Source organism: Diadema setosum, chromosome 3, assembly GCF_964275005.1.
Source record: "Diadema setosum chromosome 3, eeDiaSeto1, whole genome shotgun sequence".
Lineage (NCBI taxonomy): Eukaryota > Metazoa > Echinodermata > Echinoidea > Diadematoida > Diadematidae > Diadema > Diadema setosum.
Window position 1 is genome coordinate 48308028 of NC_092687.1, and position 17734 is coordinate 48325761.

Below are 17734 nucleotides of genomic sequence, written 5' to 3' on the forward strand. Positions count from 1 at the left end.
CAACGTTATTATACGCCGAAACACATAATTCGATGACCCCCTTGCATTCCTTCTCACTTAGTGGCTTTAATACGTACAGCCGAGACACACCGCATTATCATCATTGCCTTAAACGAGATCATTAAAAACTTTAAGACATACCAGGCTTGTCCCGTTATCTTCTTACAAGTTGACTTGGTCTTCGAAAGTCTGTCTGTACATCGAAGCGCCATCTTTGTGGGGAGGAGAGATTGAAGTCTTGTGGTTTGACCGATCTGGGCAGCTGATGGTCGGACTGTGACGGGCATGCCAAGGGTGCATTCTGCGGCAACACTCCCATCAGCTGCTGGGGTTACGAGTCCACCATCCCTTACAGGAATGATAACAGACCACGGGTTGTGTCCGCCGAGAAAGATACTCGACTGCTGTCCAGCGAAAATCAATAATGTCCCCTATGGAGTGTAGTTCCATTGTTATGGACTTTTAGAAAAATCTTTATATACCGGCTTGGCTCATCCTGTGTACCTTTGTGGAATGAGAGGCCGGGGGCCGCCCCCATCCCGCCCCCCCCCCCCCCCACACACACACACAACCTTTTTTTTTTTTTTTTCATAATACATAGGATTACATAATTTAGGGTCTATCATTTGCCCCCCCCCTTTTTTTTTCCCCTGGAAGTGACCCATATGCGCTTTAACCTTTTTTTTTATGTGTTTGTCACTATTTTGTGTTTGCTTGTCAACTCTGCTCTACTTTGGCAAAAGGAAGCAAGTGGCATTTTTATGAATATTGACTTTTTCATTGATTTGGCATAACTGAGGCATGCTTTATTTAACTGAAAAATCCAAAAGTTACAATTTTGGCCCATTTCTGAGATATTCGGGTGGCAAAAGGAAGCAAGTACACAAAATTGCATGAAAAAAAGTTGGCAAAAGGGAGCAAGTATAACACCCACTCCTTATGATATGATCGATTGTCACTTGCTTCCTTCTGCCAATTTTATGTTTGCTATATACAAATCTATAATACTTTGGCAAAAGGAAGCAAGTAACATTCTCATGATATGATTGCCACTTGCTTCCTTTTGCCAGGTCTTTCATGTTTGCTAAAAATCTGAAATACTTCTGCAAAAGGAAGCAAGTTATACAACCTCATGATAATGATTGTCACTTGATTCCTTTTGCCAAATCATTTATATTTGCACACAGTCTAAAATACTTTGGTAAAAGGAAGCAAGTGATGATATGATTGTCACTTGCTTCCATTTGCCAATTTTCTATGCTTGCTACAAATCTGTCATACTTTGGCAAAAGGAAGCAAGTTACATAATAATGAGTTTCTATGGGAATATCAAATTCTTCAAATTGTCATAAATGCTTCACCATAATGACTTGCAAGAATATACTGACATTTATTTCTAATCACAAATTTCTATGCTGAAAGGCCTAACCAAAAACATATTTTCTTCATTCGTAGCATTTTATTTTGTACTCGATGCCACTTGTTTCCTTTTGCCAAATGCCAAAGTAGGGCAGAACTGATTAAACCCGAATGTGGCACCAAAAGTTTAAACTACCCCCCCCCCCCCCCCATATTGAAAATGCAGCACCGGACCTGATCATAACGCTCGCAAACTCCCACGTTTACACCCGCATAGTTCTTGAATGTTCTTGAAAAGGAACCAATAAAAAAAAAAAAAAATGAGTGCTAACAAACAATTCTTTTAAACTCAATTGTGAGGATGATAACGATGATAGATGTAAATCTCTTATGAAATCACAGACTTTCAAGAATCATTGCCAAATAGAGTCTGTAGCTGTGTGAAATACAGAACAGAATTCACGATGATGTTCGTAAACAGTCTACATTTTACAGAATGAGTCCATCGGTATATCTACATCTCGTATACCACTGCTGCAGTGCTCAGCTCTCGATTTTCCGTTCAGAGTGTTAAATCCAACCAGTCTGCATTCGATAGGCCTATTGTATGTGTGTATCTCTTGATGTAGATTTAGGTTTGGTCAGTATACTCTATAATACGACTGGCTATTTTCTTTTTTTTTTTTATTATTATTATTCCTCATAATCAAACATGATTATTTCCAGTTTTTGTTTTCACTAAAATTATGTAACTTACATTCACTCTTATTGTAATGTCCATTTCGTCTGCCCTAGCTTGGACCCTAAGCAAAAATAACATTAGAAACCAAATAACACTATGCCTACGTGAAGCCTCCCCACACCCCTCCCCTCCACGGACTGACGGAGAAGAATAAGCAGCGAGGGTAAGAGTCTACTCCTATAGGCAGGGGCGGATCCAGAATTCCGTAAAGGGGGGGGGGGGCTTTACAAAATTTATGTTTTTTCCTTTGTTTTAACAAAAATAAATGAATAAAATAAAGTGGGCCACCCCGCCTGGATCCGTCATTGCCTATATAGGGTAAGATATTAAAACGGTATATTGTATAGACAGGTAATCATAATACGAAGATTTGTATGTGATTTATTAATATACCTTGTCGGAGAGGTTCTTCTGAAAACCTCCAAATCCCTGTACCTATAACCCCGCCTCTCCCATCAAAGGAAGAAAGAAAGAAAGAAAGAAAAACAAACAAACAAACAAAAAATGTTGAGGTTTTTTTTTTTTTTTTTTTTTTTTTTTTTTTGCTCCGGTGGATAAAACAACGGACTGTTGAACACAAGTGGGGAATGGGGAGGGGAATAGTTCAGTGGTTGAACAAGTCACATATTTTTTTTTTTTTTCTGAAAGAAACTCAAATGAAGAGCAAAAACTTAACTAGAATGAAAAAAAAAAACTACAACATATGCATGAAGAGTTTGTTTGCAAAAACCGATAAGTCCATATTTGCCAAATGGAGATAATTGCGATTAAAGGTCAAGAAAAATAAAGAGAATAATAAGAAATTTTTTGCTTCTTTAGACCATAACTTCAAAAATGTACCTTTATATGTAGTGACCAATATATCATTTAAAAGGTATTATTTTGTACTTTATGACAGAGTCCATACTTCAAAATCTTAAAAAATGGACTTATCGGTTTTTGCAAACAAACTCTTCATATGCAGCGAATAGCATTGAACGGACTTGAACATATTAATATATTCAGATAGACTCTAGGTTCTCTTCTCAAAAAGTACTGAGTCACTAACATATCTGCAATTTAGCTCTTTATTATTTTCATTCTAATAGAGCACATTGGACCTATATCAGCAGTAATTCTTGTTTAGCCAAAGTTTCGACAAACTTATGGGCCCGAATTCACGAAGGTGGTACAAATGAAACCATGGTTTAAACCATGAACAAAAACCATGGAGCGCAAAGTGTCGCATGGAATATTTCGTTACGAAATCAATCATTTCGTCCATGAAATGATTATTTTGTAACCGTAAATGACAACATTTTGTAACTAAATGAACATTTTTTTTTTCGTTCACGTAAAAGTGATGTCGTTAACGAAATAATGGTCTTTTTGTCGACGAAATGACCAATTTCGTAACGAAATATTCCGTGCGACACTTGGCGCTCCATGGATTTTGTCCATGGTTTAAACCATGGTTTCATTTGTACCACCTTCGTGAATTCGGGCCAAAAAGGCGTATATAATGCAATCTCAACAATATCAGAAATAGACCATTGAGCAACACTTTGATGAATCAATAATGACACACAAAACCTAGGCTTTATCAGTTTTTATCTTGCTGAATTTTAGTAGATCTGTAATCTAATTGATTTAAGGAGGACAAGCGTCTTACTATAGATATTAACTTACTTACTAGTAATTATGAATGGACTTTCTATGTCCTGCAGCAGCTACTACATGTATTATTATGTTCTTATTAGTACATTACAGTATTTTTTTTTTTTTTTGAACCGATATACAACCACGTACTTTTGTTTTCCTTTTTGGTGAACGATCGTAAAGTTCGAAAAGGGTTTATCAACAGCGCCATCTGTAGGCGTATCAAGTAAATTATTAACAAGTGGTTGATCTTCATTCTGCTTGATGCAGCTGCATCCCATCCCGCACTGGTTGTGTGATCAAAGCCGTACGTGATGCATGCTACCGCGCCGCGCACCCTAATATGTACCATCACCATAGTGCGCGAACGAGAGGTAGGAAATTGTGCGAGGAAGAAGGGAAATTCGCTTCAATTTCATTACCGCTCATGCAAGCAAATTTGTGAGTCACGCTGACCTATCACTCCCTGTCTCGACGACATTTTTTGGCATTACGGAACAACCTTGCCTCAGCTTGAACTCAGGGGAGTCCCAATGTTTATAGCAAAATTAGGCGAAAGGCTTGTGGCAAGTTGTGCAGACTGCTCGGTTCTCCTGCAGCGAGCTACGGGAGGACAAATTCTGCAGCGGCAGGCACTCGACTGTTGACGGTCTGTAACTAGACAATTCCTGACGTGGTTGGGCGAGCGATGGAGTAGAAGACGAAATCTGAGAAGGATTGTGGAACCTGAAGACTTCTGTGAGGAGAGGGAGGGAAGCTAATCAACTTTAAGAGGAAAACAAGTTTCCCCGATATTTCTGCTTCGTTGGGAAACACAGATTGTCAAGCATGCCGGAGAAACACGACGATACGAGTGTTCGTGTGGCTGTGAGGTTAGTATTAACTTTAAAGGGAAGATAAACCCCAAGAGCAATGTGGATTGAGTGAAAGCAGCAACATTAGTAGAACACATCAGTGAAAGTTTGAAGAAAATCGGACAATCGATGCAAAAGTTATGAATTTTTAAAGTTTTGGTGTTGGAACCGCTGGATGAGGAGACTACTAGAGGTTATGACGTATGAGTGGACAACAATACCAAGAAAATATAAAGAAAATTCTACAAAAATCCATTTTTCATGAAAATTACAAATTCCATCAACTTGATATTGACATATGTTAAGGGTAGCAATTATTCCCCCTGCTTTCTGAAAGAGGTTGGTCCATTGCTCTTTCATGATTCTAGAAAAGTGAATTTTTGTTGAATTTCCTTTATATTTTCTTTGTATTGTTGTCCACTCATACGTCATATCCTCTAGTAGTCTCCTCATCCAGCGGTTCCAACACCAAAACTTTAAAAGTTCATAACTTTTGCATCGATTGTCCGATTTTCCTCAAACTTTCACTGATGTGTTCTACTAATGTTGCTGCTTTCACTCAATCCACATTGCTCTTGGGGTTTATCTTCCCTTTAAAAGACAGTAAAGTTAACTCTTAAAATGCTGGTTGGGTCAGCGTTGTTTTAATACGTAGTGACGTACCTGTGGAGTGTGACTTCCCAAGTCAGGAACAAATGGGTGGTGTGCCAGTTGTGGCCTATGTGTGTTCTTGTTAGTGTGAGGCTGTGAACTCTTCCTGCTCCTTATTTACTGTTTACTGCTGGTATGGTACAAGTACATTGACCGAAAGATCGATCTGTATCTGGTCGTCGGGGAAATGTTCCGTGGAGACTGCGTCTGGCTTCACGGCCTACGGACCGGATCCCCCCCCCCCTCCCCCTTATACAGACTGAAGTCAATAATCCTGGCTCCTGTGTGGATGCGCTGCAAGTGGTCGCGCACAGATCAAACGTTACGATAAACCAAATTTCAGACAGCTTTTTTGCATTCAAACAAGTTTTACATGACACATTATGCAGCAATATTTGGGGTAAATTTCTCACATTGTGCAATCGAAATACCGGTACTCACAGTAACTAGGTTATAACTGCAGTATCTAGTGGAGTCCCACAAGGTAGTGTTTTGGGGCCGATTTTGTTTCTGTTGTATGTGAACGACCTTCCTGATGTGTTGTTAAGTGGCAGATGTGAAGTTAAGCTCTTTGCTGATGATACTAAGTTGTATTCACAGATATATGATAATGATGATGTACTCAATCTGCAAGCCGAACTAACTAGAGTGATGGATTGGTCAAAAAAGTGGCAGCTTCCTTTTAACCAGGAAAAGTGTAAAGTTATCCATTACGGAAGGAATAACCCATGTGTCAATTATAAGATGGATACAAACCCACCTATTCCAGTAGCTACGTATGTAAAAGATCTTGGAGTAAATTATGACAAGAAGTTAGATTTTACTCATCATGTGGATACAATTTGTACTGCAGCGAATCGTAAGATTGGAATTATCAATCGCACATTTTCTACTTTTAATGAGAAAGGATTTATTCAACTGTACAAGTCTATTGTTAGACCGACATTAGAATATTGTTCATCAGTGTGGCATCCTCATTGGAAGAAGAATGTTGTAAAAGTAGAGAATGTACAGCGTCGAGCTACTAGAATGATACGTCCACTCAGACCTTTGAGTTATGAAGCAAGACTTAAACACTTGAAATTGCCTTCATTGGCATATAGACGACATAGAGCCGATATGATACAGATTTTTAAGATTGTGAAGGAGATTGATGATATGAAGTCCTCAGACTTTTTTGAGTTCTCAGTTGGAGGAAGGACGCGTGGTCATAAATTTAAGATACTGAAGAAACATGTAAAGTCCAAAGTGAGACAGTGCTCTTTCTCTCAAAGAGTTATTAGTGAGTGGAATAAGTTACCATCATTTGTAGTTGACAGCCCATCCGTGAATAGTTTCAAGTCTAATTTAGAGAGGTTCTGGAGTCAAGACAAGAACAAATACAACCCCGAAGGGATATTTCTTTGTCCATGTTATACTGCACAGCGCCTAACAAAAAGTTATTAATGTCATGTAATGACGACACCGAGGGGCAAATAAGTTAAGTCTAACTTTACGCCCACATCCAAGGTATGTTATCCAAGGTATGTATAATGCAGAAATTTTATCCACATCGCAAAATCGCCATTCGCTAGCAGTAAAAGTTGCCAGTTAATGCCAATTTGAATCTAGGCAATCACGTGCGAGGTACGTGTTTTAATAAAAAACACATAGAAACTACCTCGCATGCGCCATTGGCTAAGGGATTCATATGTTTCTGCAGTTTGAACGTGACGACGCGATGGGCTGGTTGATGTGTGTTTTACGTTGAAAATTCTACCAAAATGTTGGATTATTCATTAATCTGGTGAGTGTAGTGCATTCTTAAGCTTAAATTTGCCGACCTGGGGCCGTGAATTAGACGCAATCGAGAAGGGTGAGGTACCTCACCCAATTTTCCATAGAGACGGTGGTTAAGACCATCCACACAGCGATGTGTACTATCAACTTCTGTCTGTCTACGGAGGAGAGCGATAACGTCAAAAAAATAAAAGACTCCTCCGGACAGATGAATCTTTCTGTCTCGTAGAGGTACTACAGTGGTAGGCAAAGGCTAGGCTGCCAGCCAACCTTGCCTTGGTTTGTTGACGTTGTGTCTCTTTCCCATTTTAGACGGGAGAGAATTGACGTTTGCTCAGTGACAGTGACAGTCAGCAGACATCGAAAAATGATCATTCAAAAAAAAAAAAAAAAAGATATCAGCCAGAGTTTCGGACCAGCAGGAGGTGGGAATGCCCAAGCAAAAGGTCAAGACATACAGTGTATATATCTCAAATTTTCTGTGAAAACATGTTATTTCCGCAGGTTCACGGCAAAATTTGGGTAGACCGTCTAAACTTACTAACGATCTAGTCGAACCGATACTACATATATGTTCTACATGTACATGTACAATGTACCTTTAAAGAGCCTGAGTCTGTTAAAAAAATCTGTCTGTCGGGGACAGACATGATCTCGAGGAGTTTTTTTTCATTTGATCATTTTTTTTTTTTTTTACTTTTAATGTTATTGTTGTCCTTCGGAGGGAATTATAATGTACATCAAATGTGAAGCCAGACATAGTCCGTGCATATCGCAGACTACAAAATACAGACCGATCTTTTGGTCAAAGTATTTGTTATTGTGAGACCAAATCTACCTCTTGTTGGGTGGCATCTTTTCAAAAGTTAATTACTAAACTGGACACATGGGGCTGACCGTATTTGATACCAACAAACAAGAGGAAGAGCAGGTCTAAAGAGGTGTTGCAAGAAAGTTGCAATTAACTGTAAACTCCCCAAAATCTATTGCAAATCCTGCAATTAATTGCTACTCAACTTTCTTGCAACACCCCCTAAGAGTTTGTACATGTACCATAATACAAAGTCATGTACAGTTGTACATGTACAATTTGTACATTGTATGTTAGAGACCTAACTTTGTGTATTCTCTCTTATGCTTTATCCCACTAGATTTACACATCCTAAAATGACTAGTTACGGTTTAATATCTTCACACTTTACTGAACAAGTAGATCCTAAGAAACTTGTTAAACAAGATTGAATTGAACTTTAAATGCGTTATATTGGACCATCTTATTAACACAGTATCTACAACTGTAAAAAGTGATTTGAATAGGAGAGAATAATATCATGGTAGGAGTAGCAGTTTGGTAGAAAAGGGGAAAAAGAGGATTTAGAGATGATGGTTGATCACTTACAAACTGTAGGTGTGCTGTGCAGCAGCAATAAAGAAACCTTCCCAGTGAAAGCAGTGCCTGTCTGAAGAAAAAACAAACAAAACAAAATAAACCAACCCCCTAACCCCCTCCCCCCAAAAAAAAAACATATAAAACAAATTCGCTGTACTAGAATTTGCATATAATCCAGCTAGAAAACTCTATAAATCTGATAAAGTTTGATTATGTTTTTAAAACCACCAAATTTTGGCAGTAGGTCTAGAAAAGATGTACATAAAACATGTATACTCTCATGTACTGTAAGACAAATAGAAAAAAGAAAAGAAAAGAAAAGTAAAAGAATGAGTTGGTCAACCCAAATGACATACAGCTGTACAAAATTGTGAGATACATGTACAGATTGCGAAATATACGTACACGTATTGTATAGGTGCATGACATACACTGTACGTGTATGTAGAATCCTACTTTGTGACTTCTTGTGGGTTCTGTGCTGAGTGATCGTATGGGATGGCAATTACAATATGTAAGCTGTATAAAGACATGTACAGTGTAGTGTGTTTTGCTGGAAATCATGGCAATGTAAAGGAATAAGAAATTTGTACTAACAGTATCAACTGATGCTAGCTGTAATCATCAACAAGTGGTTACTGGATTCCACAGTATTTAAAGGGATGGTACAGTTTTTGCTGCGATGTGGGATTCAGATTTTTACTTTTTGCAAGACAGTTATGTGAAAGAACATACAATATTTCTACAGTGTAAGAGGAATTCAAAGTTTCAAGGGCTTATTTGATAAAAATCGATTTTGAAATGGCTGAGATATCCAAAGCAAAGTAAAGCGAATTGGTCCTACGTGTGCAATGAAAGGTGGGTTGGTCCTACAGCTGTACATGTAATGAAAGATGGGTCCCACTTTGCATTAGAACCGCTTCGTTTTTTACTCTCAGCCATTTCAATACTTTTAATTCTTGTTCAAATTGAATGTTCTTTCATACAAGCTTGTATAGAGTGATTTCAAAAGAAGTTTCTCATTCATATTTCAGAAAAACTTGCAAATCTGAAGCCCCCATCTTGACCAAAACAATACCAGATGTCCCTTTTACACAGACTGATGATTTACATACATGTAGACTAGGTGTACAGATTGTCCAATCATGTCTCCAACTGAAGAAAGAGAGGAAACATTTAGACTAGGTGTACAGATTGTCCAATCATGTCTCCAACTGAAGAAAGAGAGGAAACATCCCATTGTAAAAATCAGTGAAGCCCTTTAAAGTGATCTCCTAGTATTCTATTCCAATTTATGATGCGTTGAGGCTTTTATGAGAGATGTAATCTACTGTATTGAGGAGAGATGCGACTAGAAAGAAGATCATACAAAAGAAGCTTTTTTTTTTAATTTTTTTAATTTTTTTAACCGATGGTGCTACATGTACAATGTATCTCCATGCTCCTTCAGACATATTACAGTGTAAACTAGACTCGGAATTTGTCAAGACTGACAAATTAGGTGATCCGATCTGTTCGTAAATCAACGATTTGAGTCTCCTGATCCCAATAGGCATGACCATACCGGTTTCATCTGTGTTTAGTGGACATTGGCCATGTGATGTTTGGATTCTCATTTAGAAAAGGGAGTCAGACCTGCCATCTATGGTACACAATTCCGTATACACTAACGAAGATACAGAATGAAGTATATTTGACCTTTGACCCCACTTTGCACAGACAAGATGGCATCTGAGCAAAAAGTGGTTATTTTGTGAAATGATCCTTGTAACATGGTCTTTACGTGTGCAAAATATGGGAAAGATAGGACATGTATTCACCAAGATACAGGATGATACATTTATGACCTTTGACCCTAATTTACATACCCAAGATGACATCTGATCAAGTAGTTGTTATTTTATGAAATAATGTACGTGACATGAACTAAACATGTGCAAAATATTGGGCTGATAGAGCTTGTTTTTCTTGAATTATTGTAAAGAAAGTTGCAAAAAGAAAGGAATATCTCAATACATCGAAGATAAGCTTTAATTTCAACCAAGTTTTTGGACGTGATCCCGACATCGTATGAAAAATAAAGGACCCATTTTCGATAGCCCAAAGTCTCAGCTACAAGATATTAAAATCTGGAAGAAATTCACTGAAGCATAAGTGAGCTAGTGCTCGATAAAGACAATCATGTCAATTTTCACATCTACATAAATTCCCTCCCATAGAGATAACACGTCATAACGAAGATAAAGAAAGAAGTACATATTATGACCTTTGACCCCACTTTGCACAGCCAAGATGGCATCTGAGCAAAAAGTGGTTATTTTGTGAAATGATCCTTGTAACATGGTCGTTACGTGTGCAAAATATGGAAAAGATAGGACATGTATTCACCAAGATACAAGATGATACATTTATGACCTTTGACCCTAATTTACATACCCAAGATGACGTCTGATCAAGTAGTTGTTATTTTATGAAATAATGTACGTGACATGAACTAAACATGTGCAAAATATTGGGCTGATAGAGCTTGTTTTTCTTGAGTTATTGTAAAGAAAGTTGCAAAAAGAAAGGAATATCTCAATACATCGAAGATAAGCTTTAATTTCAACCAAGTTTTTGGACATGATCCCGACACCTTATGAAAAAACGAAGGGCACACTTACGATAGCCCAAAGTCTCAGCTACAACAAATTAAAATCTGGGAGAAATTCACCGAAGCATAAGTGAGCTAGTGCTCGAAAAAGACAGTCATGTCAATTTTCATTTCCAGAAAAACTGCACTCCCATAGAGATAACACGTAAACTGGTCAAATTTGACAAGATTACTTTCAATCCATTTTTACGAGGTGATACCGTCATCCAATCAAAATGTTGTTATTACATTTATGAAAGAGTATTTAATAAGCTACAACATACTGAAATCTGGGTGAAAATTGGCAAAGGATAAGTGAGATACGCTCGAGTGAATTTGAAATTTGATGACGTCATTTTGAAAATTTACTTTTTTAATTGTATTAAGAAATTTGATATCTTTTAATCATTTTTCCAGCATCGCCAACCCATGAATTGACATGTACAACTCATCAGCTTTCAGAATATGTAAAGAAAATGGGGGATCATCGTCCATCCTGACGAGTAAAATTGGATTCAAAATTGGCGGTTTTTTGGCATTGTTGGACTGTATATTGCCATTGACGCGCGCGCGGAATTTCAACTTTGACGGGTCCGTATGACGTCATATTGAGTCGGATTGACTTGAAACTTGGTAGAAATATTCCTTGACATTTCAGGCATCAAATAAGTGTGAAAAAATGGGAAATTTCCATTGCATATGAGCTGTGCGTGCCTATATGTGCGCGCGCGTACGCGTCCGTCCAATTTTTTCAATTTTTCAAAAAATGCTCTAAATGGTCTGAAACGTGTGCAAAAAAAATTTGAGCTCGATTTGAGCATACAAATATTTCAACGCGCGCGTACGCGCACGTTTTAAGAGAAAATATGAATTTTGAGAATATGAGGAGAATGCGCATAACTTGAAATACATGTGACGTAAATTTCATTGAAAAATTATATTCCATTAATGAGATATGATTGAGAATGTGTTTTCATATAATGACGTCATAGTGACGTCATGGTCGACTGATCACTATGATACATTAGATTTGTCGTCTTTGGGACATGATACATATATGGTATGAGTTTGAAATTGATACTCTGAAAACTTTCTGAGTAAGTAGATACACAACTTTTGCCCAGAAATAAAGAAAGAAGAAGAAGAACTAGACTCGGAATTTGTCAACACTGACAAATTAGGTGATCCGATCTATTGGGAAATCAATGATTTGAGTCCTGATCCCAATAGGCATGATCATACAGGTTTCATCTGTGTTGAGGGGACATTGGCCATGTGATGTTTGGAGTCTCATTTAGAAAAGGGAGTCAGACCTGCCATCTTTGGTACCGAATTCCGTATGCACTAACGAAGATACAGAATGAAGTACAGTACGCGCAATAGAAAACGCCCGACGAAAGTGCGTCCAAATTTCGTCCCAACGCTTTTAGCGTTGTTGATTTCGCCTGGGACGTTTTCAACGCTTTTTCCGTCCAGACTTCATGGACGGATTTTGGACGAATTCAACGAATTCAACGAAATCCCCGAACGCTTTTCCGAAGCTGTGGACGCTTTCAACGCTTTCAATGCTTTCAACGCTTTCAACGCTTTCAACCCTTTGTACGCGCGATCACACACACAGCTACAATACAGTGTATACAAAGTTAGCTCTAATCGCGAATCGCTAGCTCTTCTTTCGTCGAAGTTCTCTAGGTTTCCCGTCCATTTCTCTCATTTTCTCTCTTTTGCTTCCGTATCATTGTATCCCTTTCTTTTCAGAGTACAATCATACTTCTGAGAGTGTTTTTTTCTCATTTTTATTAAGTGATTACCCTGTTTGCCACAATTTGGGGTGAGTTTTTGTTCGAGTGTTTGTTGAGTTTTTCGATTGAACGATGTGTCGATTATCTTCGTGTGTGCGAGAATATCGTACCCACTCGTTTGTTTCCGTGTAAGTATTTTTACCGTAAAAGTGTCTTCATCGTTCGTCTTCACGCATCGGGTTTTCACCCTAGTTTTCCTCATCGTAGTTTTCCACATCCATTTTTTTTTTTTCCGGTGCAAGATACTCTGTGTATTTTCTGCTACGGTAAAATGCCATCGTCGATAGTTTTTGTGTATTCATCGTAGTTTTCCACCTCCATTTCATTTTTGTGTGCAAGATGTGTAGCTAGGTCTGCGATGTCTGAATCGTTTACAGATGTGTTTTGTGAGAGTATTAAATAACCACGATGATTTTGAGGATTTTGAGGGTTTCGCTTTGGATGAGATTGACTGGAATGATAGTGATAATGATAATGATTCTACTATCTAGTGGTGTTGATATAAGAGCTCTTATGATGATGCAATTTATTTCGTGTGACCGACCATCATGACGTTGGCGATGACGAGTACGAAACGATGTATGTACAATGTAGGCCTGTATGATCTAAGACGAGAGGGACACTGACGACATGGCCTGGCCCTGGGGGCTGTTTTAGTGTTGCTCGCTCGATCGTGCACTGGAGTGGTCTAGAGACCTGCATTTTATTTTTTCACTTAATTGTATCCTTTTGCTTGTTCACTCTGGTTTACTGCTACCAAAATTTATGTCTCTGAAGAAACTCAACCAGAAGCTAGACAATATGTTTGCATCAGGTCCAAGTCTGTAAATTGCGATGTTCCTACTCCTATTGAACTCGAAATCCCATTTTCTTTGCTCTTTTTTCCACTGATAAATTATTTAGAACTGTACTGCATTTCTGATGAATTGCTTTTGCGTTATATCAAGAGCCTGCTGAGTAGGTGTTTCATTCTATCCTTTCAATTATCTTTCTATCACTTTCTTCTTTTGACCCTGGATGGAAAAAAAAAAAAAAACCCTATCTTGCCATGTAAAGACAGAACACATGCCATCATGAAATATCATGACATTACGAAAGTAATAAAAGAAATAGGTAAGCGATGAAAATTCTCGTTTGTAAAATCATAAATCAAAGGTGATTTCATATGAACCAGCTCTTTGAAGTGTATTTATTTTGCCTATTGATACTTGCTTTGCAAGTATACATTTTCTCTCCCATGGACTTTGTGTCCCCCTTTGTTTATGTGCTTTAATGATTATTATTCTAATTTGTTTTGTCAATATCATCATTATTACTGTATTAATATTACCATACTTTGATATGGTTAATTGCATTTGTTGATTGACTCTCACTTTCATTTTGTTGCCTCCTCTTGGTACTTGTACAGATCCTTTCTAGGGCTTGCTGTTTGCTCACCCCCCCCCCCCTTTGCTGTTGCTATTTCACGCTTTACCTTTCTTTATCTCTCTGTTGTTCCTTATCTTGTTTGATGTTGCCTCCATATTCATCCTTTTCCTTCGATGGTTGCCCCCTGGCCCTCACGGCGACCATTACTAACCTTCCCCTGCCTTTTGTCTGTCCATCCTCCTGCTCTAATCCCCCTCCCTTTACCTGTTGGGCTCCTTGCCCATGACTTCCTACCCTCTCCTTTTGTTTTCTTTGTTCCGTGTCCCTTTGCCCTGACTGTTCTAGTTGTGTGAAGTCGCTTTACATGTGTGTGGTTGCTTTTTCTGCCTATTTGCCATTTTGCTTCTGACGAAGATTCTGCTATAATCGAAAGCTTAGGTCCCTTTTGACTCTATCCTAAAAACATTCATGTACACTCCCAAAACTTGCTGGGCTAGTAATGAAAACTTCCATTATCTAGCAGGGGAGGGGGAATGCTTTCATTTTCTCAAGAGAGCTTTTGTGTGAGAGAATGAAAAACTTGATCGAGTGTTGCCAAGTTGTTTTCAAACTTCTTCATTTTATTTGATCTTAAGCATAATCACTTTCGTAAGTACATGTACAGTATTGCGATTTCTTCTCCCTTGACTGTAATCGGAAAGTTTGCCATAACGACAATCGCTAATGTGTTTGGATGTGCCGATATGCGAAACATGTGGTTCAAAGGAATGCACCATGTGCTACTAACTTACTGCCTTAGAGGTTACTGCAAGTTGAATGGATCGAATGCGCCATAGGCTTACGTTGTAGTTACGGTAAACAGTTTACGTTCGATGCGAATAATTATTACGTCTTTCAGGATCGAGGAATAATACACACAAAACATGCAAACAAACAAATCCACGAACGAGTGTTGATAACCAAAATTCATATGAAAAGTAATAGGCAGTTTTGGTGAGCGTGAAATTTTACTGTCATGATTTTGCTGTTTAATCGGGTGGTGGCTGCATCTCACATAGGACATCTCAGTGAATTTGTCTAGGCATATGAGACCTTTCATAATCTGTGATTGCATTTTTGAGTGATTAATCAATTCCTTTTTACAGCTCGGGAACATATAAATACATTGTACTTAGATAAAGTACGCAATAATCGACTGTTCGATGTATGCGCCTAAAGAAAGGCGAAAGAATCAGAACATCTTTGCAATGATTCCTTTAACTCAACTCACCAGCGAGTTCTTCGATCGATATACTACACCAGTGCGCGCATTCTTTCGTCTGGCACCTGGGGTCTGGCACGCACCTGGTTTTGTGGAAATTTCCACAAAGGGATCCGAGGGTGGGGTTTTTCCAATCCCAAGAGACCGCATTATACACAAGAAGACAATCTCGTCGCTTCTATCATTTTCCGTCACTCGTGTTTTCCCCTTATTCTTTGCTAATAATGAACGTTTCGATTGAACTTAACGATGGTTGTTCACACGTGGTTCCTTTTGTTGTGAGGTGTAGGTACAGTATTTTCTTTTTTTATCATTCTTGGGAGGGGAAAGAAGAGTAAAAGAGGGAAAACTCATTTAAATAAACGAAGGGCACGTATAAACGCTCAGCATCCACAGCAAGCCGTCTTTTACATCAGCATCGTTGATTATCATCACCTGCACTATCATCAGGCATCACTCAGATAATGTCCTTTTTTTTATAAACATTTAGAAACACGATCACCATCACTCGAGATAAACACGTAGCAGTGGCAGATCCAGAGGGGGCGCATGAGGCGCACGCCCCCTTTATTTATCGTGAAAAAAAAAAAAAAATAGAAGTGAAACCCGGAAGTGGCACCAGAAATATTAGTTGCGCCCCTCCCCCCTCCTGTACAGAATTCCTGGATCCGCCCCTGCCTGTACGAAAATAAATGTCAACAGACAAAGTATCAACAACCTCCCCGACAACTACATAAACATTACCACAGAGCACACCGAAGCGGCTGGCATCAAACACCCTTCGAAATACTGCAGCAAAGCGGGAAATCGCCGTTACGAAAATGCATGTACACAGTGCGAGGCAATTGAAAGAATTACCTTTAGATTAAGAATATGAAGGGAACAAATAAAGTGATATGAAACGAAAGAAATCGTACACCAAACGAGAGGTATAACGACCTCCAATAGGCCCTTAGCCGCAGCATATCAATAAACATGACGTATAAATAAGCACACGGAATATGCGTGTTTCGGATTCCTCCCTTCTATTTCTTTCCTGAACTATTCCCAATCTGAGGAAAGGAAGTTCGTTCATCCGAAAACAAAAGGATTGACACTCCGAAGGTTTGCTAATCGGGCAATGCCCCCCCCCCCCCCAAAAAAAAAAAAAAAACAGCCAACAAAATGCTCGTTAATCAAAATATTGGTTAATAATGTTAAAGACGATAATAATAATAATAATAATAATAATAATAATAATAATAATAATAATAATAATAATAATAATAATAATAATAATAATAATTATTATTATTATTATTATTATTATTATTACTATAATAATAATAATATAACAATAGACAGAAATAAAACAATATATGGCCCTATAGCAATTACCCGCAGCATGATTACATTTTCGAATCAACAAAACATGGATAGGCACAAGGAATATGCGTGTTTCGGATTCGAAATAACGCCGTAACCATCGGAATAGCGCACCCGTTTTCTTTTTCGGAATAATGAACACCACGGAAATCAATAAAATGATTTCAAACTAAGAATCCATCGTAATTCTTGCCTTAAAGATTTTCCTGAACTACGTGTATTCTCAATGCCCGAATAAAATAATGACTAGTTTGTTACTCTGAAAGTGGTGTTGTGAGTTAAGGAAGTTCGTTTATCCGAAAACGAAAGGATTGACACTCCGAAGGTTTGCTAATCGAACAATGGGGAAAAATAATAATAGTAATACATTTTATTTTCACACTAGGTACGAACATCTATGGTGTAGGGAATTTGCGTGTTACGGAACATTAATCACTTTCGCATCAGCGAACTTTACGTGCAGTGGGTACTACAAAAATGCCTCCCCCCTAAAAAAAAAAAAAAAAATGTATATATAATTACACCAACACTTGAGCATAACAACAAACAAGCAAGCAAACAAACAAATAAACAACTTAGAATTTAATCTCATAGCTGCTTTGAATATTTCATGTTCCGTCTGTATACTTCTTTTCAGAATTATCTCTCGCTTCCCGCTTCACAACTAGGAAATAAACGATGTCAAACTATAATAAGAATTAAACTTATTGTCTTGCTCTGAATATAAAATTCATTATTCCAAAGTTCGTTTATCCGTGAATACAACAGGCTCGATACTACAGTACTCCGAAGGTTTGCTAATCCGACAATAACGCACCTATCCAATCACAAACATTCGTGCATTTTCGGATTATGAATCATAATTTGACTATCACATTTACGAACATCTATTT

The 17734-nt window shown here is 38.1% G+C and overlaps 1 protein-coding gene across 1 annotated transcript in view; it reads left to right on the forward strand.

Moving 5' to 3' along the window:
* Window positions 1-4116: 4116 nt before the first annotated feature.
* Window positions 4117-17734, forward strand: part of LOC140246948 (kinesin-like protein KIF21A) — an 83428-nt gene continuing 69810 nt past the window's right edge. Inside the window, exon 1 of the mRNA XM_072326264.1 lies at window positions 4117-4611. Within this exon, the coding sequence (XP_072182365.1) occupies window positions 4568-4611 (44 nt within the window). The 5' untranslated portion in view covers window positions 4117-4567. The remainder of the gene's footprint in view (window positions 4612-17734) is intronic.